Source organism: Anser anser (genome assembly GCF_964211835.1).
Source record: "Anser anser genome assembly, chromosome: 1".
NCBI lineage: Eukaryota > Metazoa > Chordata > Aves > Anseriformes > Anatidae > Anser > Anser anser.
This window is the reverse complement of record NC_139720.1, coordinates 187,150,529-187,173,769: the sequence shown is the minus strand read 5'-3', so window position 1 is coordinate 187,173,769 and position 23,241 is coordinate 187,150,529. Positions and strand designations below refer to the sequence as shown.

Below are 23,241 nucleotides of genomic sequence, written 5' to 3'. Positions count from 1 at the left end.
CCTGATGGATACACGGGACACCCTATTAATGTCCTTACAGCAAGAAAGGCAAGGGGATGAGGGCGAGCAGCAGCAGACCGGGTGGGAAGGAGCTGAGGGTACTGGGCAAGCGTCTAAGAGATGATGACAGGGTGGAGATGAAACTGGAGGTCTTGGAGTAGGAAAATAAAGGAGGCACTGGATGCAAATCCACAGGAAACCAAGCTGCTTTCGTTCTGCCCGCTCTGAACGATTAGTTTAAGTGGTATATGCCAGAGGACTAGCCCCTTCCTGCCTTTGTTTCGGCCTCATACACAGAATATCCGTCTCTAACGCCCAGCAGTCGATGACATTTGGAAATACCACAGTGTGCTGGAACACTTTATATTTATGCCTCTGTTGAAAGCAAAGTTGTATCTCAAAGTCCCTAGAACCCACCATTATTTTCCAATTGCCAAAGCACGAGTTTTTGATGAGGGCAGAGTAAGTCAGCCAGCATGCTCTCCCCCCCGAAGTCTAGCCAAAAGCTGCTAACACATCAGTCTTTGTCCTGTAAATCAGGGTAGACGAGGACTACAACCAATTTCCCCTTTCTCCCTCTTTTAGGAAGGACAGAGTGATCGGGGTTAGAGAAGCCTGACAGTTATTAACAGGGATAAACACGATACTCCTGACCTTAACCGCAGTTACTGAATCAGATGCATGTGCATGCCTCCATGCGCGCACACGTGTGCGGACACCGCAGGACTCAGATTTTCCTGGCAAGCTGTCTGCTGCTGGCAGGATGATGCAGTACAACTGCTGGCACTGAGATGTCGAGCTGAGGACGAACGCAGGCCAGCAAAGTCAAAGGGAAATTAGGTTTCAATGATTCCAGTCTTAATTTTCCCCTAGAAGAGAGTTATTCTCATCATTGTTTCCATAACAGGAACATGTGCTCTTGACAAGTGATCTGAAGCTATTTCTACATCCAGACATTGTATATTGGTTACACTCTGCTTGGAGGTAGATACTGGCTTTGGTCAGTCTAAATCGCAGCTTTTTGACGTGATGCGTCTGTACGTGATGAATTCTGTCACGTTTAGGAGTTAGACTGTGCGACTCAAGCTTGCAAAGCACTCGGCCAACATTAACTAAACATAAAGCAATTTTTTGACATTTAATTCTGATATTGCCAAAAACTGACTTATTTTACTGTGCTAAGGAAGAAATCTCTGTACAAGCCAAGGAGATGTTCTCATTTAGGGACAATCCCATGAGTTACTTACATTGCCAGATCCTACTTCAGTACCTCAATAATAGTTAGTTGATTGCAAACATTTTTGTGAGCATGGCCTTTAAATCCTAATCTCTGCCAACATACAGCTGAGCGCTACAGAAAAGCATCCTCTGACTTATTTTCTTCTTTGAAAACTGAGCCACCAGCAGTTAAAGAAAAACTGGGACTTCTGGGCAAGTTTCCAGAAGTGCAAGCTAACAACGCTTGAAGCAGCCACTGCCATATCGTACACCGAGGAATTCTTCGCCTTACAAGCTGGCTGATGTAATGGTGTGCTTTATTAATATAATTTTTTGTGTGCTTACATTTCCCACAAAACCTTCCTATGAAAACAGAATCACCAGTGATGTCTGATAAACAAGGGGTGTTTACTTTTTAACATTATGGCAATTCCCATGTGTTTTCAGATCCCATCTGTCCTTCTCTTCACGGAAGTGTATGTGGCTATCGCATGTATCCATTAGGTCAGATGTGGAGATGACTGCTAGGAATTATGATGGGGGTGGTGTCTATTGATTCTGGATTTCATGCGATAAACAGTGTGGTTATTATGAAAAACAGCTGTACATGAAGAAAGAGAGAAGAAACAGCGATGTATAGTGCCGACTGCTTATTTTGTTCTTTGATGAATCGCTAATTAACTGACTTTTCTTAACTGATTGCCAAGGGGATATGCAATGCCTCTTCCTGAAAGACATAAAACAGAGAAGGGAGATGATACAAAGGAGCACATTCCCTCTTTCAAGGACAGGTTTGAACCTAAAGTCAAAATAATGAAAGGCTGAACTAATTGCTCAGCTTAAAGAAGAGGGGGCATGTGGCAGTCCACAGATTTTTCTAAGAAAAAAAACAATCATCTGTTCCCCATGTTCACCGTAGATAAGAGAAGTAGCAATGGGCTTCATTTATAGCATGGGAATCTTGGATGAGATGGCTGAAAAAAAAATCAAGGAGAGTTTACCAGTGGAACAGAAATTCTCTGGAGGTTACAGAATCCTCATTATCAGAGGCTTCTAAGGGGCATATTAGACAAGCACCTCTCAGAAAAGAAACAGGTAAATATTAATCCCAAACTTAGACAAGAAGATTGATTCACTGACTTCTAGATTGGTTTGGTTTTTTTTTTCTAAATTTCTGATTCTGATTCTGATCTGATTCTGATTCTATGGAAGCAAAAACCAGGAAGATGTCTAGAAGTAGTGCAGACTGATGAGTCCTTACTTATTTTCCTTCCCATTGGGTAGAATTCATCTCATTCTAAAAGTTGGTTTAACAACTTTAGAGAAATACAACACAGATAAAAACAGCCTTACCAGGCATGTAGATACCATTTATAAAATCAAACCAGGCACTTCTAGAGCATAATTCATCTGAACTGTCTTAAACCTCTACCTTTGACCAAGTCAATAAAACATCTACCACCTACCCCATCAATAGGTCTAACATTTTATTTACTGGGAAAGGAACTTACTGGGATGACTCAGCTTCTCTTGATACCTCCTCTTAGCTAAGACAAATCCCAGTGTAGGTGATTTATTTTTCAATCCCAGAAACTTACCTTTTTGATGCTATTATCAGGAGCTCTGAACCCAGATCATAAAACAAGGTCATTCTTTCCCCCTGAAAAATAACTCCCTCTTTCCCAACAGCCCTGAACACCTTGATTAGTTAGTCATTTATCTTCTGTCCTTTTCTTTCCCACCTTCCATTTTTGCTTTTCTTTACTCCTTAAGCTGCAGCACCACAACTGTTACTCTCAACATCCAGCTGAAACTGGTAAGTACTGAAGGGATGTAGCGACAGAGGCTAGCACAGTGCTGCTTCAAGCTGCTTTTCAGGGAAGCAGAGACAGGCTTTCCACGTCTTGCACAGTCGGACAGTACTTAGTAATAATTTTAATGTTCTTAGACTAACCGTGAGGAACACACAGACACAATATGAGCGCACAATCTTCTTTTCATTTGCCAAGCGAAACAAGCTAAAAGCTCAGTTGTTTTTTTTTACTTTCTATCCGAATCGTGCTCCTATCTCAGAGAAGGCTGAACGGCTCCGTACCAATTGATATGTCAGCTATTAATGGCAAGCAACCTAAACAAATTTTCTGCTTCCTAACTTCCCCAAAAATGCAAGGCAAAGATGATGTGAAATTTGCAAAGAAATGAGAAACATAGTCTGGAATATTATTTTTTTCTCTTTCCTAGCTTATTACAAAAGCAAACACCAGAACAGGTCACTGAAGTTGTATTTTCAGCCGACAGTTTCAGCTAATTTTTTATTTCAACTCTGCATAATATGTATTTAAGCAGGAATGTTCCAGAGAAGGACAATGCTTACTCAAAGACATGATGATATGTCAAACAAATAAAGGCTAAGCAGAGTTGGGTTACGTCTGGATTTTGACATCAGAACTCCAAGGAAGATCTATATACTAGATTTAGACAAATCTTTTATCAGTTTTCTCGAGTCAGCTCTGCAAAAAAGTGCTGCAGGATTCAGCCAGGAGACACTGAGCAGCTGCAAGTGTCATCTTTTAGATAAGAGACACAACTGAGCCCAGGCTCCACGGTCAGCTACCTGGCTCTCCGCTCCTGAAAGGCAAGGACTGCAGTGCTGGCCACATTCCCACCTGGGAAACAACGCTGCTGCCCAAGTACATCCCCCTCACATTTCTAATTCTTGTCCTAAAGATGGCTAACATTACTTTTTCCAGTTTGTACATTTTACATTACAGAAAACCACAGCAATTTCATTATTGCAAAGAGAAAATCTGGTGCGCTATTTGGTTTTTATTTCCTTATTATAAGGTCTTCTAGAGAAACATGGAATGTGTTTGCATCTGTCTGCGACCAATAAAAATGCCATTGCCTTGTTCAGTAGCAAAGATACCTGTTTGTTCAGGCCCTTTCTGTTCATAACATAAGGTCTTACACAAGCTGGCTTCTTCTGCTCCTACACAACTCAATCCAACATTTGTCTGGATGCAGCTAAACCAAGAAGCCTTCCACTTCTATATATGATGGCAATGAAGTAGTTACTGTTATAACAATTTTTTTTCTTATTCTTCAAGTCAACTTTTCTTTGAGACCTTTGATATTTTGAAAAAAGATTAGAGGAGTTGATAGCAATGCATTAGAGACATACTCTGGACTAAGAAAGAGTGGGGGGGAAATAAAACCTTTGCTGGCTCTTGCTCTATATAGAAATATCTCGAGTTAAGCAGTAACTATTTTGTTTTCAAATGCACAATGCTTGTAATTTCTTTTTCTTACTACTACCATTCACAATTTAGGGATATTCTTTATAACATTAGCTGCAAAACAAGCATAGTTTCCTTAGAGGATTTTGTACATCAAATAAATTACTTTATTAGTCAGTCTCTGACTAAACAGAGAACTCCCTGAATTTCCTCTGATGACTTTGTATTTGCTGCTTGTTTATCTTCCATACAGAATTGTAATTTCCTGCATCATACTACCTATGACACATTATCTAAATATCAATTACAAGAACTGTGAGGTTCAGAGACTGTGATAAGTAGAATAAATTCAAAGACAAAATAAAGACAAAACACTAAGACCTTGTAAAATAGGAGTTTCACCAAACACATTACTATTTCCTATGGCATATCAAATTCAGGCTGAGATGAAGTTTTATGCCGCATAAGCAGATATTTTTCCCTTGGTACCTTTATTATTGCTTTCAGTTACCTCTCATTTTCAGTATCTGGAATTTAAAGAATAAAAATATGTATTCTTTTTCTGAAATTTATTTAGGTGATATAGTTTGGGCTAAGCCAGCACGATATGGAAAGCTGTCCTTTGCGCTGGTTGTAAACATTTTTAAAATACGTTTTCTTACCACTTTCATCCAGCAAGAAGTCATCCTGGTAACGGAACTTTTCCGGTCCACATGCAATAAAAATGTCATCATCGCCGAAGAAATCCTGAAGGCACATCACCTGCAAGCAAAAAGGAAAGGAAGGCATTGTATGAAATACCTCATCATTGGAATTGTAAAAACAATAAATCCCTCCTTGTTTCCATCTGCATGAAAATTCTTCACTTTTAATGGAATCAACAGGGCTTCATCTCCAGATACATTTCAAAGCTGTGCTCTGACCATCTGTTACAAGTGAGAAACACTTTTATGGACACTGCAGGAAAATAGAGATAAGGCGAAATGCCCTAACTGTCACATTTATTACACGATGTATCAATGGGATATGAGGTAAATGCCTTTTGTTTACGCACAGGGTACCATTCAGCTGTTAGTGGATAATTAATTTGCTTCTGAGCCCACATTTCTACTCTTTGACAGCCATGAAATTAGGTAACAGTTTTGTATGCAGAATTAAACGTAGTTATTTGAGCAAAATCTTCCTGACCAGGAATGAAACTCCTATGGGTGAACTGAGTCTCCATCATACGTTCCTCATCTCTGCCAGCAGAGTCAATGCAAAACCTCTTCATAGGCACCAATCTGAATAATCAGGTGAGCTGGGAATTCTTCTCGTACGGAATAAAAGAATAACTAACCTCTCTCAACTCCCAAATGTGAGCAGGCAGGATTAGGTTGGTGCAGCTTTATGACCATACTTGAGATATCCTTGTAATACCTTTTAATTTGCAAGGCACTACTTAAAAATTTAATATTTCTTTACTGATGTTCTTAAAAGAATAATCAATAACATTCTCCAAACCTGCCTTTGGACTTACCAATCCAGTTTTGACAAATTTCAAAAACAAATTAAATATCTGACTATTAAAAAAAAAAAAAGATACTTTGTAAACAGTATTATATACTCTGTCTTATATACTCTGTATATAAGAAAATTTTAGCAGGTTATATTTGCTTATTTTTATATAATGTTTTGCAATTAAATAGCACACTAATATTTGAACATAGTTTTCATGGTTTCATGTCAGAATACAGACAGGAAAGTAATACATAAAGCATTTATAAAATTTGACAAAAGAGTTGAGAACAGTCCAACTTAAGGAGAGCAACCCCCTCATAAAAAGCAGGGAAAAAGTCAGCATTTAAAGCCTACGAATAGAGAAGTGCGAGATTTAGCTAGTGAGGCTAGCCAGGGTCCTGCAGACTCCGGCATAAAACCAAACACACACCACCGCCACCCCCAGCCTGCAGCGATTGGCATCGATGGGGTCTAAAATTCCTCTCGTGCTTCCCAGAAGCACACCAGAAGGCTTTGGCACCTACAGCAGTTGTGAGTCTCTGTGCTAGAAAAGTCTTAAGGAAGAAAAATAGTGCTACACGTCGTGACTTGCTTGCAAAGTACCATTTGTCATAAAACGCAGAGCAATAGCAGCTGAAAAATGAGGAAACCAAGAGAAGAAGTAGCTGAAGTAAATACCAGGTACTCTCAAAAGACAAAGGTACTCTCAAAATTGCTCTGTCCTTAAGCAATACACATAATTCCAGATTTAGGTCTACCACAGCCCCGTTCCTATCAACATCCTCATGTTAACAACACTACACAGTACCTGAGCACTAACATCAAATATGTAAATATTTCAAGCAGCTTTTTTCCGTGTTCCTACTCAGTTTATGTTCTATTAGTGTATCAGCCTCAGCAACCTTTTTATAAACTCAGTTTCCATCTTTTTTTTCGTCCACAAGACATATCCTGCCTATCTTCCCACCCCATACACCCACCAAGCTTCAAACATCTCTTCCCTTCAGTCAAGTTCCTCTGAAATTGCCACCTCTCCCACAACGTGCACAAACCCACTAATTTTCAGAATGACATTAAAAAAATCCTGTGATTTCCTGTCTGGATCCCAAGTTTGACACACTTCTGGGGAGCGATGACCTTCACATTTAACACCAAGCAGAGCATTAGAACTAAACAAATACTCAGTGACCCTATGCACAAAGTTGAGCTATTTTGACAATGTGCATGAACTAAAATTAAATTCCCATTTGAATAAAAAATTGTGCGGATTTTATAAAACTAAAACAAAACAACAACAAAAAAACTTGGCTCTGGTCAGTTAGGAGGGTTTCACTCAAGCCAAAACAAGACATTAAAATGGATGCAGCGAGACCTACGCAGGTTCAACTAAGCCAAAATTTAAAGCATTTAAGGTTAAGCATGTGCAGTTTAGATGCAAATAAGAAAATAAAAAAAAAAAGTATTTTGTACTTAAATATGCTTGTTTGTTTTATTTAACCAAATTTTATTCTTTTATGTTCATCGTTTTTCTTGCCTCCCAAGATTTTACTGATTTGGGCATGATAATTCAAGCACCTAGGAAGCTCACAGTACCTTTATTTTATTTTTAATTTTACGCTATTTATCGGAAGCCTTGACACGTCCTTCATTGTCTGCTTCCTCCTCGGCAGCCTTTTCCATCCTTTGCGTCTCAACGTCCATGGCCCGCTCTGCTCCCCAGCTCCAGCCCCTCGCGGCTTACACTGAAGGGCTCTTCCAGAAGGCATCGAACAAATACACAGCACCCGCTTTCGGGCTTTTTTGCAAGAAATCTGCAAGCACTTTCTACTCACACTCAGTCATCAACTAAGCAGCAGGACCTGCTTTTTATTACCCGTTTTCACTTCTGCAGAAAACAGCTCCTCAAAAGTTACAGTTTAGGAGATCAAGGATCTGCATCACCTGTTTTGAACTGTGACAGTGCTCAAGAGGTCAGTGCGCTCTGTTGCACCTAGCCAATTTTTTAAAAAGGTATGTTACCAAAGCCGCCCCGAACATTTTTGTTGTTTCCAGCTCACACAGTCCCTCCTCTCCTTTTTCATATTTTTCTTCCGTATTCCAGCAGGACATTTCTCACAGCGAGGAAAACAAAGCCTGTGCAGGAGCAGTCACACATACAACTTCGGTAAAATGAAACTGAAAAAAATAAATGTTTTCCACTACAAACCTGGCACTAAGTGTACTGTGACACTTGGACACTAACAAGTTGCTGGCAGAGTGGTGAAATTTAACTTTAGTGGTGTCTCTTTAGGGGAGTGCATTCAGTAACAGTAACAAAACCAGAGGACAAGAAGTCTCAGGCATTAGGATCCTTTGCCTGAGTGACAGGAAAGAATAAAAACAGCCACAAGGAAAACTGGTCACTAGTAGAGGCATTGGGCAATACACAAGTCACACAAAAAAGCCTTGCTGAGCTCTACATAGCAGATGCACAAGAGCAGAGAGACAGAAAATGTCGTCGTGCCTACACTTACCTGAGCAAATTTTACAGGCTGAAGCCTGAATCCTTCTCAAATCCTCATCTTTCTTGTCCCAGTAAACAACTTAGGAATCCCATGTGTCCTTTCAGGGGAAACACGGGAAGAGCCCCAAATGATTTCGTATCTCAAAGGTTAGTCTGGTGCTTTCACTAGAAAACCACAGGGGACACAGGGACCAACAGGACCAGGCTCAGCACTGGCTTTGCACCATAGCACGGGAACTGGAGGCACCTTTAAAATTACCTTCACTTCTCTTTCTTTCTCTCTTTCTTTCTCCCCCTGACAGGGGCGTACCTGGAACCAATGAGGAATCTCCTAACTATCATGGAGCCTTTTGTTATCCCTTCGCTCGCCTGAAGCATTTCAGGTCTTAATATTCACCTCTTTGAAGTTGGTAACTGTATTATGGAAACCCCCTTTCTTGCATCTGCAGAAAGATGTAAGGAATTATGCTTTACATTTTGGAGCACAGATGACCCAAGAATAAAGAACAGCAGCTTGTAGAGGCACTGGCTGGCAGTTAGCAGCGCCAGGAAGGAGCTGCAGAGAAAGGGAGAGGGGGACAGGGAAATGGAAGACAGGGAGAGGGAGAAGGCGGAGGGAAGGAAGGACGGAGGGAGTGAATCAACCCTTTCTCTAAAAGCATTAAGCGAGTTCAGATAAATAACAGATGAAATCACCTCCTATAATAGCCGGATTCTGGTTATAGTGAGGCCAGGGACCTTTTTGAATTCATGTTTTAAACCACACAAAAACCAGAACAGACCTCTTTGCAAGGGTCTCCTCAGTGACAGCACCCTGAATGCTTTCCTACGGTTTTAAAGTTGACCGTGTATCAAGTTAATAGTGACTGAAAATTTTAAATAAAAAAGAATGAAATACTTGAATGATCTTCTAGCTCACAGCTCAAGCAACAGCGTAACACCACCAGTGTTACTTGCTCTCATGTTTTTATTACACTTTTCATATGCTGTGTTTTGGAGAGGAAAAGAAGGGGGAGCGCTCTGTGTGTTTGTCTTCTTTCAACAACAACAACTTAATTAGACTCTGAATTAGACTCTGCTTTGGATGAGCAATGAGAAGATCTCAAGCTGGGGTGCCCTAAGGCAACGTGGTTAATGGAGAGCTGGAAAGCAAAATTGAGGACAAAGAAATAAGGGAGAAAACAAAAAAAGACGCAGAACGATACAAAGAGCACTCAATAAGCCGGTATAGAAGTCTTCTGGAAAGAAAGACAAATGAAGGATGGCAAAAGGAAAACGTGAGGCATAAAGGCAGGGAAGTGAGTATAAGAAGAGCCGTAGGCTGCAAGGCAGGGGAGTGTTCAGAGGGTGACAGAGACACAGCGAAACTCACGTGGAAAGACACCCGAAGGTGGGGGAACTCAGAGCAGCCCCACAGACAATCCTCTTGGCAGCCAGTTGGGAAGTTTTAAATAAATTAAGTACCTTTTTGTACCTGTAACAATCTCATGTTAAGTTCAATTATCATTTCCCTTACTTTGAAGAAGACATTAGAAAAAAGTTATCCCTGGAAAAACCTCAGTGTTTAAATGATTCACCATTTTAAGACTCTGACTCATGAATTTGGTGCTCAGCTTTATAAGTTCATGGAGGGTTGGTAGGTTTTTTTTTTCTTGCTACTTTTGATTCACTCAGACTTCATGTTTAATTCCTGGCAGGTCTCTTTAGTTCTAAGGAGCTCACTATACCTCTGTTCTACTCTTATGTTTTGTTTTTCTGGTTTTTGTGGTTGTTTTTTGCTGTTGTTGTTTTTCCCCAATAAAACAAAGTTCCTCCTTAAGATTTAAATTTATCTTCATATATTTCCCTCTATTTTCCTCCTTAACCAAACTATATTTTCCAATTATCACCACCTCTGAAGTACTTACTTTACCCATATCTCCACTCTGTGTTGCTTCATGGAGAAACATCTCAGATTAGATCCCGAGCTAACTTCACTGTCATCTACCACTGGCAGTTTTGTGATAGTTACGGATATTCCTGAGAGCTTATCAATTCACACAAGCTGTTTGTACAGGACAAGACACCATAGTTTTTCTTTAACTTCCTAATCCTAGCAGAACTACAGGAACAAAAGACCTTCTATATCATTATATTTATCTTCTAGCCCGTATAAGGCTACTTCCCACACTGTATTTCTGAGTGCTTTGTTCAGTTTTGTAATACATTCCATACTGTACAGAGCTTCCCTTCGCAGACTATTCTGCAGAAAGACCAGTAAAGCAACCATTACTCATTCAAAAGGTTTTCATGGTTTCAGAACAAAAAAAAAAATAACATTTCCATATTGGCGTAATTGCTTTTTAGGTCATTACTGTGAAATCAGAAATCCAAACATAACAATAAGGCTTTTAGGAAGAAGAAAGAAAAATACTTGCTGTTTCTAAATAAATGTGCTATCAACACCTTTTTTTTCCCTCCTTAATATGTGTATGTTGGAGGAACCTCAGTCTGCTCCATTCTTTGTGGAGTATGTGATAATTGCACATAACATCCTTTATGACAATAAGGTATCAGACCTCAACACAAATCCACGGAGCATCACATCTGAGTATTTTCTCTACATTTAAGGCAAGTCTATTTCCCTTCCTGCTGACCCAGGCTCTGCGGCTTTTATTCATGCCCTTTCACATTTATCTGTCATTATGCACATGACACTTCTTTAGATCCGGTCATCTACAAAAAATATAATGTATCATCAACATGTATGTATTTCCTCTCTTGGTTTCTGATCCAAGTTCTCTCCTCAGGTGGTGGGTTAGCCAAAGGCACTGGGAGGTATCTGCTGCACGTTTCCGAAGTCGAACAGCACTGAATTAATTCTGTTCTGTCGGAATGAAATCTCCATGGTGACAACCGCATCATCAAGCTGTGAGAGCTTTTCAGTGAAGAAGAGCATTTTATCGTGAGATTCTCATTACAAGAGTGCCCTCTGTAAATGAAGAGGAGACGTTACCGCCGGGGTTTGGGCTGGCTGAAGCTGCACAGCCACACCGCCTTTACAACTGGCTTGTGAGGCCACGCATCAGATTAATGTCTCTTGAAATAGCATGTTTTACTCCCCACTGCAAGGTGAACACAAGACACTACCATAAGCAGCAGTCAGAAACATGAATTTTCATACTCAATGGCTCGCTAACCTGCTACCTCCCCAGAGCACATCAAAAGCTCCCCAAGCCCGGGGAGCTGCGCTTCACCCCACACTCACCTTCCCTCCTAAGCTGCCTCTTGATGAGCACCTACTCAGGACCGATCACTCTTCCTTTTATTCCATCACAAATGAAAAGGTTGCTCTATTCATTTAATTCTTGAAAATGTATCAATTTATTTCTGCAATTTGTATATTCATCAGCACCCATTTTGTGCTAGATGCAACTCAGCCTTCAGGATTTTCAGCTAGCTAAGACTTGGCCAATAAATTAGTAGGAACAAACTATCTGCCTTCCTCAGTTAAAATAGTATGTATTTCTGTCTTGGTCTTCTCACAGGAACAAGAAATCCTTTCTACACTACGTGCGACACACTAGTCTTAATACATTCCCTTTTGTTCTTCTACGTGGCATTAAATGACGTGAAGTTTAGAAGCAAATCAATGTAAATTAAGATTCCAGGTTTTGCTGTTGAAACATCAGGTGAGACTTCAACGATTATTTTTTTAAACAAAAACTAGTTTTCTAAACAATGCTACAACAACAATTCTAAACTATGCTACAGAATTTGAGGAGAGCAGGGCATATATCCCAACAGGGAACTTAGAGGGTTATGCATGAATTTAATGTTGAGAAACACTGATACTCGAAGTTTCGTGAAGTTTCTCTCTGGGAACCACTAACATGGAGAGCTCAAACCCCTGTCATAAATTGCTTCATGGGAGACAGGACAAGAATAGTGAGAACCCAGCTCCTACCCACGCCCCAAAATTACTCCTGCTCAAATGTTACCACACTTTGATATCAGGATCAATGCACAATGCACATCCTAACTAGCTGATGTAGAGCAAGGTGACACATGTTCACACATGAAATAGGAAAAATAAAGACAGAGAGTCATCAAGTCTAGGATGGGCATCTCCTCCTCCCATCAAATATAAACTTGCTGCCCTCATTCAATTCTCTAACAGCTCATTGCTTTTTTTGTCCCCTCACTCTCCTATTCAAACCGTGTAGCATACTAAAATTTTCTTTCCCTCTGTACCTCTTACTTCAGAAAGTCTCCAGTACTGACGCCTGCTCCCCTCTCACTCAGGTTCTCTCTTCCAAACCATCCATACCACAAGTCTTGCCCAAGACAACAACTCTCTCTTCTGCCAGATTCCTTTATCTTTCCTGCATATGAACTCCTTGAGCAGGCTCTTTCCATTCTTCTGTTACCCTTGCTCATCAGCATTACAACGTAATTCTCCTCCCACATCCCCCTCTTTAGTACCGTCTGAACAGCTCCACAGCCAACAACTTTATAATCTTTATAACGTTCTTTATAATCTCTCCGTCACTTCATCAAGGATGGTTTTTGCAACTGCATCAGCAGCCTCTTTCTGAAATGCTTTTTCCTCATTGTCTGCCTAACTCCGATTTACCAGATCCACATAATCCTCTCTGGAAATGGCCTTTCTGGTTTTAATAGTACCGTATTTAATTATTCTTCTGCTTGAAACAACACCGATCAATGCATTTCCTTACAGATTCAATTTCTTCATCTCTCCCGCTCTTTCATTTCTAGAGTGACTTACTGCACCATGTAAAAGCAGTTCTATGTCCTTGGTTACAATTCACCAAGAAACTCAACACCTTCCATCTTTCCAACTTCAGAGCCTAACTGTAAAACTCTACTGGCTTCCTACGTACATCATCTTAGTATGTTTCTCTTTTTCTTTACTCCCTAAATTTAGGATTTAGGGGCTATTTTGCCCCTTAGCTCCCTATTTAAAAGTGATCTTCAATACTTTGGTACAATTATCAAAACCTTAGCCCAACATACTTAGCTCTTTTCCTTCAACTGTCCGCTTCTTGCCCTGTGCCATTCCAGTCCATCCAAAGCAACCAAGAGTAGGTGTTTCAGAGGAGTATCTCGTATCTTGCAGTTATCAGATGTGAACAAACACCTTTACTAGCTGCACCCAACCCTCTCACAGTTGAAGACCAACAAAGCGTGAGCTTTTGCCCTTGCAAAACTGGAGGGCACTGTAGGTTCACGCTAACAGGACTCTCAGTGGGAGTTTCACTAATTCCTCTATTTTCTAGTTTTCTAGCCTTAACCACACTCTTTGTCTATGAGTAAACTGGTGCAGCAAGTGAAGAGTTGACTCAGTTATTTACTGACATTAGCTTAATTGAAGAATTCCTGCATTAAGTTCTAAATAATGTACTTTTTTTTTTCTCTGTGATTTGACTTCCTCAAAAATATACACATGAGGAGAAGCAGTAAAACTTGAAAGACTGAAGTCTTTCATGCCCTAGTCAGTCATGCACATCACCTTCTCAGAGCCTCTTCTGTTTCTGCTTTATCTGTTCCTGAAGTGATCATCATACACAACTTAGTATGGAGAAACCTGGATCTGTACACTTTATGTAGCAAGCAATAAATCTCATGTTTTATGCATCTTATCTTTATATTTGACGTTTATCTGGTTGCCAATGTGGATTTAACAAATGTCTTGAGTTATCCACCAACTGGCTCATCTTCCTTTTGGGGCACTTCAATTCCCCAAGTTGCTGACAGATGCCGCTACTTGGCCAGAATCCAAGGTTTGTGTGCTGCAGAGACGTTACTGCCTCAATAAGATTACATTAGATGAACTGATGAATTAGAGCATCACAGTAAAGACATCATACCGGTACAGTTTACACAGATACTTATGCTCAGGGTCCCATAACAAAATCAACTGCCCCCAAAATTGTTAAATTACAGAATCATCTCGATGAGGAACAGCCTTCAGGATCATCAAGTCCAACCACAACCTGACCTACTAAGTCCCAACATTAAACCACGTCCCTTAGTGCCACATCCACAGCTCTTAAAGAGAGTGGAGTCCTCCAGGGATGGGGACTCTACAACTTCCCTGGGCAGCCCAGTCCAACTTGACCACCATCTGCATGAAGAAATTATTTTTTTTAGGGCTTCAGAATTTTTATTTTCTGGCGTTTCCTGCAAAAATTGAATTTGCATTTCCAGCCAGCTACATCCTATCTTTTGACTGAAAGTACCTCACAGCATTGGCTACTCCTTAAACTACTGTAAAGTGTCTAACAAATCACAGAAAACAACAAATAAGCAATGTCTACAGTGTATAAATGTCACATAATGCTTCATCCTAAACTTCCTCAGAGTCGAAAGAGTTATTTGCATCTGAATCAAGAGCTGTATCCTATTGTTTTGTGGTCCAACAGGTGCCACAGATGAAGTACTGGCTGTTTAGAGCAGAAAGCAATGCAAAAGCAACTTTACTGTCTGTCACAGGATGACCAAGAAAGTGGGATCAGGCATTATTACCTCTTGCTTTGGTAAGGAGAAATGATAGCGTAATGCTGTTGACAAAGAGGAATGCTCTCTTCCACCTGCAGCTCTGCCCAATACATCCTCTGGAAGCAGCAGCTGTCCAGGTATCTGTACGTTGCGGTCCAAGTCACAACTATTCCCATCGCCAGGAAAACCCAACACCACAGGCATTACTTCAAAAATATTTTTTCTACTTTATTATTCATAGTATTATATTTTAATTAATATTTTGATTAAATATTTAATTTTTATTTGTGAGAAAAGCAATAAAGCTGAATGAGCAGATAGATTATCCAAGTAAGTAAGCAAACAGGCATCCTTATGAGCAAATGAAGGACTGCAGCAATGCCTAAGTAATATTTTTGGCTAAGAAACAAGAAGATGAAGCCTTAGTGTGTACAAGTCCAGCTGGATTAGGAAGCGGGATATCCATCTGTCACAAACACATTCCTAAAGCATCCTTTTTCCCTCTCAAATATGCTATGCATATTTGCTACACCACAATTAAATGGGAGATAACTTTGCAGTCCCAGAGCCCAGACTTGCTCGTAGAAGTTATATACATATGCCAGCTCAACATTTCTCCTAAATTATTAATCATTTGACCACATCAACCACAGATGTCTTTTGCATTGAAGGAAACTGAATCCTGCTTGTCACCACAAAATATGATCCTGTTAATCCCATGGCAATTGCACAACTGATCAGCGTGTTCGTGACTGAAATTCCAGACAACAGAATAAGGCTCATAAAGGGACAGAGAGGAAAATAAGAACTCCTCATACTTATTTAAAACAAATGAGCATTAAACTGTTTTTTCAGTACAACCAAACATTGAAAGAGCAGCTGATTTAGCAGCAGCAGATGTACGTAATGGGCCGATGAAAAAGCAGTTGAGACTTTGATTGTAAAGTTCAACTACAGCTGGATTACGTTGGGTTGTTTTTTCTGCCATATTCATATGTTTTCCTGTCTCAGAGGCAACACAACACTACCATTTAGTGGTCAGATATGCACAGTGCGGGACGTCATTGTTTACAGGACTCTGGCAGCCAGCCCGCGTGTATTTTTGTACAAACACATGGCAATTATCTTACGAGTAAATTGTGTACTCACATAATCCTAATAACCAGAAAGTTAGGGATTGCTTAGAAAAATCAAATTTCTTTGAATTCAAGTGCTTGAACAAAGCCTTGTCAGAAGAACTAAAATAGTTTGAAAGACAGGTACATAAAACAGGAAAATAGTACGTGTTCTTACCAGGAAAATATATACTAGTATCTCACACAACACTGTGGACTTCTGTTGAAAAGCATCTGAACTTCAGTGCATCTATGTTCAACAGGAACAATTTACGCAGATACAAAAGCTGTCTTTTGCAGAAAAAGATAAATGCATTATCATGGCCCTGTGAGTTACTTTATTTCGTGATTATTACTGAATTCTCTTGTCACGTAATCAGGAATAAAAGAATTAAGCATAAAACATGCTGCCTACGATTTAATGAATGAAGAATCATAAGGAAGCTTGTTCATCCTCTTACAGCTGATGTCTTCTGTTAAGCTGGCAATTACTTACGCATTTCCCATGCAAATCATTGCACTCCTGCAACTGGACTCACACAAAAGCTGCTAGTTTCAGACCAGTCTCAAAAAACATCTTAAGCACTTGTCAGTGCATTCCTCCAAAAGCAGTGAGAGCTCAGGGGCTGCACAAGGCCCTTCTCTGACAGAAGCTCTTATGAATGAGAATCCTACAATCTGAAGGGCATGCACTACGAAGTCCCAGTGGCTTTTCGATCATCACTACTCATGTTAGAAGTGCAAGTGCTATTATTTATTGGTTTGGCAAGTACTACTCTTTAGAATACTGGGCCAACTAATTTCATTCAGAAATGAAAGTCAACGGCTTTGTTACATTTGTAATCAACAGCAGAGCACTGGACAAGATTCCTCTGTCTGTGCACAAAGTTTCTAAAATAAGTAAGAACCATGAAGATTTTTTTATTGTTCATATTTCAAGACAAATTTTTGCAGATGATTTACTCCTATCCTTTAACTTGCTTAGATCTGGGAAATGAGGGGGCAGAGACCAGCTAGGTGAAATGCATTCATTCAAAAGAAAAATTTAGTCAGGTGCCAATTTGTGGGAATTATAATTGCAGGTTCTGAGACGAGAAGGAAATGTCTTTTTCAAGTACAGATAAAAATAGCTTTCAGGGTAAGCTTCTAGTGCTAGAATAAATTAAACATTGTACTCAGTCACACTCACTGTATTTAACAAATGCATTATATTGGCCCATTTCCTCATAAAGCAGTCAGTGGGTCCAAAATTTTTAAGCAGTTTTAATGCACTTTTCCACAAATTTTGAAAACTTGGATTTTATGAATAGATCTCAAAAATAACATGCACGTGATCGGTTTTGCTCAAAATCTACTTTTTCCAAATATTTACAGGTCAGTAAAGCCTTGTGATAGGTATTTCTCCTTGAACTTAATAGTCCTTTAACCAAAGGCTCTCTAATCATTTTATCCTGAAGCGTGCAATATTGGTATTTCCATATTCAACTAAGAGATGCACCAAACACATACTGTAAGGCAAGTATGATTCCTTGAATCTTTACAGCAGAAGTGATTCTTTGTTCTTGTTGTTTTGTTTTTACCAAGGTCCACTGCATAATTTTCTAAAGGTCTGCTTATTTTTGTGAAGTTGTGCTCAGCAGGAAGCTCTAAGCTTGGCCGGCCAGATGCTGCTCTCTACCTTCCCAGCTGGGAATTGTGGAAGAAAGCTGCAACTGCTTTGCGAGACCCTGGGAGATTACTTGGAGACTGGGAGACACCATTTATCTGGGGATCGGTCTGGATAAAATTTACCATTTGTCTGGATCCAAATCCAGATGGAAATCTTCTACTTGTAATTTCACTTTACATGCTGCAAATCCTTCTGTAACAGAAATTGCATTATATACATCACTGACCGATGCACGAAAAGGTCAAAGTTATAATCTACACACCATTATCAAAGCATCAAGGTTGAAGACTACCATGTCATCAGGTCCACCTGTTGGCATTCAAGGAGGCAGTTTCTGGAAAGCCACCCAAAATCAAAAGATTTCTTTTAATTTGATTGATCTCAGATTCAGAGCAATCTGCCTCACAGTCTGTCTTTGTCAAAGAAGGGAATGTCTCTGGCTTTCTTGTTCTTGCGAAAGAGAGAGAGAGAACGCTGTAGAAGCAGGTAAAAACATGGATTTTGTAAAAGCTATTAATACCTCAAGCAAATCTATCACGCCTTGCGCCTGCAGCAGAACTAGATTTCAACTAGTAAATCAAGTAGCAGATGGACCGTGCAATAACACACAGGCACCCGTTTTGAGATGGGAGATTTATTCTTCCCTTCTTTGTAAACATTTTAATTCCAGAATCCCAGCGCTACAATGCGGGCATCACCTTAACGTCCATGACACAATGTTCCAATGTTAGCTTCTTGACTAATGGTGGACTCTGGTGATAATGCTGTAAACTGCATTTCTTTCAGGCATGATCATTAATAAAAAGCATTCGAGACATCACTCCATCTCATACTGTCTGGAACATAACTGAGATGTCTGATGCCTTTTGGCTAGATACACACGCTAAGTTAAGGCTCAGCATGCAACGCTGAAAAAGAGCGACATGGTTGACTTCTAAAAAAAAAGGAGGAAAAGGGAAAACAGATGTCAAGGTTTCAACAAGTCAGTGCACACTGCAGCTGGCACCAGTACAAAACCAACACAAGTATGCTGATAATGTAGCATTTCATGTAACGATAAGGGCAATAAAATAGCAGAAAATGCAAAACCCTGAATAGGCAAACACCTTTCTCAAATTCCGGAGGGTCAGTTGGGCTGAACAATAATAGTCACCTTTTCAATAACCAGCTCATATGATCCAACTATTAAAGCTCTTTACGCTCAAGAAAAGTGAAAATTGAGAGGTTCTCTTTACTCCAAATGCGAAATGTGGACAATAAATCTCAAGTGCAATCCAAACACATTCACATGCATGCTATCTCATCACCATCACTCTTTAAACTATTTGGTAATAGTTTCCATTATTACAACAGATGTTAACAAGATGGATAGAAAGCGTGTAAATTAAACACTAATATTAATATACAAGTATCTAGCTAACAAAGCCACTGTTCAAATTATATGCTTCCCCAAGAGCATTTCTTGGGGAAATGATCAGAGAATCTGTCTCACTGGAAATACCTTGAATTTACAGTATTTACTAGAAAAGTACAGCATTTAATTCAGAAAAATTACTAAGCAGCATAAAGAGGGTCTACATGTGCAACCCATAACTGGAATCTGGTGGAATGATTCTTTTAACTGGAAAGTCATAATCACTGGCTTGGTTCCTTAAGACGGAACAAAAAAGTAGGGAATCTACAGCAGACAGAATCTAACTTACAAAAATGTACAGCGTGAAAGAGTTCAAGGCAATAATCACAGCAATCTGAAACTTTTAAGTCCAGCTCTGTGGAAGACATACCTCAGTTTCCTTCCCATAATATGGTCAGAACAATGTCTTAGGCTGGTCTCAACAGTTAAAATTTCTGAAGCACACTGAACATGGAGACTGCTTTGCCACATAATTATCTGCTATTGAAACCAAGGCTACTGCTTTATTCTGTGAGATTCTCAGTACAGCAAGTTCTGTGACAAAATCTAACAATGTAAAAAAAAAATCAGCAGTTTACAGATCCATGAACTATCAATATTATAGCTGACAACAAAGAAACAAAGCAAAAAAAAATATCAGATTGACACTTAGAAGAAAGATTTTGCAAGGATAAGAGCCACAACTGACTACTTAAAAGAGTGAAGAATTAAAAAGAAACCTGTCGAGAAGTAGCTAAACAGAAAAATGCAGTGTCAGTTCAAGTTTAAAATAAATCCAGGTCAGCAAAACACGGAATAAATGAACACAGCAATAGGAGGTAGAGGATCAAGAGGAGCTTCTTCAAGTACATCAGAAAGTTCCAGCACAACAACACAGAAAACAACTCCTTTGAAAACCCTATTTTGCAAGAAAACCTTTCTAGATCTCAGCAATAAACTGTGAAAGGAAATACTTTTATTAAGAACAGATATCCAGAGCTGTTACTCTTAAAATTAAAATTATTAGACTATTAGACTATTCCAGTGCTATACCAATACCATTATCATTAAAATATACTTGTTGTCTAAGAAAACGTAAAGGCAAATATTTGGCTGCCATGCAACCCTCTTGCATTCACCTGACATTCATACTGACCTGGCAGCTGCATATTTACAGATTCCACAAGCAAACAGTGTTGCATTCATGCTTAATTATTAGGAAGTTCAGCCTCATCTGTGCACCTTTAGGGTGATTTACTTTAAGCTGTGTCACAGCTCAGAGGGAAAACGTGGAGACATAGTAAACGTCAAAGGAATTTGGAAGTGTGTTGGTGGTTCTTGACAGATGAAGGTGCAACAAACTGACACCCTGATGCAGATGCACATCTCTGCTGGCAGCACAGCATTGCTTACATGCAATAATTGTACCAACAGTATTTGTCAAGTGTACTTGCAAATGGTACGCACTGTAACACACACCTGAAGAATAACTGACTCAAAAAACAAAAAAGACAAAAAAAAAAAAACAAGCACTGCACCTCCAGATATGTTCTTGTTGAACCAGGAGCCCAGAAGTCCAGCAAATCCTTCAGCTCTTCGGCTGTCCTTACGCAACTTTACCACCTTTTCTCTTTCGACTTGCATAACCTGTATTCTGATACTACTACCGATAATGAACTCTAACTCAAAACTCAGCTCAAATGCATTTACCTTTGAGATGCTACATCTTTGGGGAAATTATGTGATAAAGAAACATGAGAGAAGTCAGGCTATGAAATGTAGAAGAGTTTATTACGTTTGTAATTCAGGAGGCTGCTAGGTACAGATGTGTCAGAACAAGATACAACAACAGAAAACAGCACCATGTGGGGAAAGGAAATTTGCACCAAAAGCAATTTCAGCTGTGATAACGCCCTGCTGGGTTTTTGAATTTCCTTTTCACCCACTGATGCTATTCTTCAGCATAAAGGGCCAGAGCCACAGAAGGGCAATTTCTGTGCAGGGCTCAGAACAGCTAAGCTTTTGGCTCCAGAAGAACAACTCAGGCAGCTAAGCCTATACATTTCTCTATATATTCAATACATATCAACAGATCTAAAGATCCCAGGACACAATTTGCAACTGCTAACCATAAAGAATCAAAAAATTTCTGGTCTGTAAGAAGAAAAAAATACACACACAAAACAGATGAAGGTTTGTTCAAAGTGGTTATTCTCTACTAAGTTTAAGTACATCTGTGAAACATCATTGCCTGAATCTCTCTCCTTTGCTTGCATGTTTCTTGTTCTTGTTGTTGTTTTGTGAGGTGTGGGTTTTTTTGGTTAATCCAAAATGTGAAAGAATTGTGTTGGCAGTTCAAAAGAGGGAAAAAGGTAAGCATCTTAACCACCTGACAACAAAGATGGGGCTGTGGACAAGCTGACAGCTGAAGCCGGTTCATTTGTGCACGATCAAAAATAAATATATATAAATATCAGGTCAGGCAAAAGCAGCAAGAAGGAAGGAACTATACAGTCCACAGATGGTGACACACTTGGATGGGGATGGAAGCAATTATGAGCCAGTCTCAGTCCTGGGACTCTTCAAGGAGTCCTTGAACGATATTCACAAACATCAGGCACGTGACAGGGAATAAGCACTCTCACTTAAATTAATGGCAAGGCTCCAGTTATTCAGACTGACTTCATTAGTTTGGAAGTGTTATTACTTACTTTGAGCAAGCGCAGGTAATGCTTCAGAAAAAATAAGAGATGCCTTGCTGTCTTAACAGATTCTGCAACAGCAGTGTGATTTTGGAATCCCAGGCTGAATTCTTTATGTTGCTTAACAGAAAACCTGAAAAAAGTGGTGATGAATGCAGAGAAATGAGAGCTTCACAACTATGCCTGCAGAGCACTGTCAAGTGCCTTACTGTTACAGGGCACTCTGCACAGTTATTCTTTTCAATGTATGTTAGGCAGCAATGTATATGAGATGCGTTTGTCTTGCATTAACTAGGTAATTACACTTTCTACCAGTGTGCAAGAGACAACCAACACCCTTAGCCAAGAATACCCCAAGTACCCGCCCTTACTTGAGCCTTCCTCATCATCAAATCAACTCTCTTGATCCCAAAAGACATTTCTTTCAATCCATTTTTGTTTTTATAGATGAAGTTATTTTGCCTTTTGTTCAAGCTGAGGAGCCTGTAGCACAACACTTCTTTGCAGGAGACAAGAGACTGACAGCATATTTTCCTTCTTAAAATAAAACAATCCTGAAAGCACACAAAATGCCTTTTGTCTACTTCAGAGCAGTAACTTGGTGTAGAAATCATCTACAAGGACCTAGACTAAGCTCTTAGTAGGAGCCAGAGAGTTTGCTACCAGAAGTGATGTATTCACATAAATCCAGAATTAAGAATCAGAAAAAAAGAATCAGAAAAGGGTTTCTGAATGTTGTTTTTCTTAGCAGTATATGATTGGGCATACCTTAGGCAGTAATATTCCTTTACAGCTGCTATAATAAAATTGTACTTCTTTTCCTCTGGCATTATACACAAAGAGGAGAATGCACTCACAAAAGTTCACTAAAAAAAATCAAACACAGAAAGTTCTTCAGTAGGAAAGAGAATTTTAAAAGCCGGTTCAGAGCAGGAGCAAAACTTTAAGTGCTTTGAATTACCTTCAAGAGGTATCTTACGCTTCTGCCTGTGGAGGTAGCTTAGAGCCTAAGCAAAAAACAGCCTCACTAGCCAACCTTCATAAACACCTGCACTCGGCATCTTTATTTGTCTCAAAACTTCCTGAACACGCAGATTAGTGCAGGAGAGGGGGGAAATGGGAACACAGGAAAGGGAAGAGAGCACTAATTGAGACTCTGATAATGTATCTAAAGATCCTCTAGATTACATTTGAACTTAGCTCTGCAGGTAAAAGCTGATCACCCAAGTACTGTATTAATTTCTGTCAAGTGACCCAAAAGTTGCAGGAAGAACATTTTCGATGGGATCAAAGCACCTGCTGTTTTGAGTGGCACAATGAACCAACCAACTCGAAGGCTCAGAAGAACATAAAGCTAAGTTACTAACTGGAGCATCTTAAAATACTTCCTGGGCAAAACCAAGT

The 23,241-nt window shown here is 39.6% G+C and overlaps 1 protein-coding gene across 7 annotated transcripts in view; it reads right to left on the bottom strand.

Moving 5' to 3' along the window:
• DCLK1 (doublecortin like kinase 1) overlaps positions 1-23,241 on the bottom strand; it is a 244,256-nt gene that overhangs the window by 114,165 nt on the left and 106,850 nt on the right. For all 7 annotated transcript variants that reach the window (XM_083849318.1, XM_083849317.1, XM_083849316.1 and 4 more), the window contains one exon: positions 5,117-5,216. In XM_083849318.1, the coding sequence (XP_083705444.1) occupies positions 5,117-5,216 (100 nt within the window). The remainder of the gene's footprint in view (positions 1-5,116; positions 5,217-23,241) is intronic.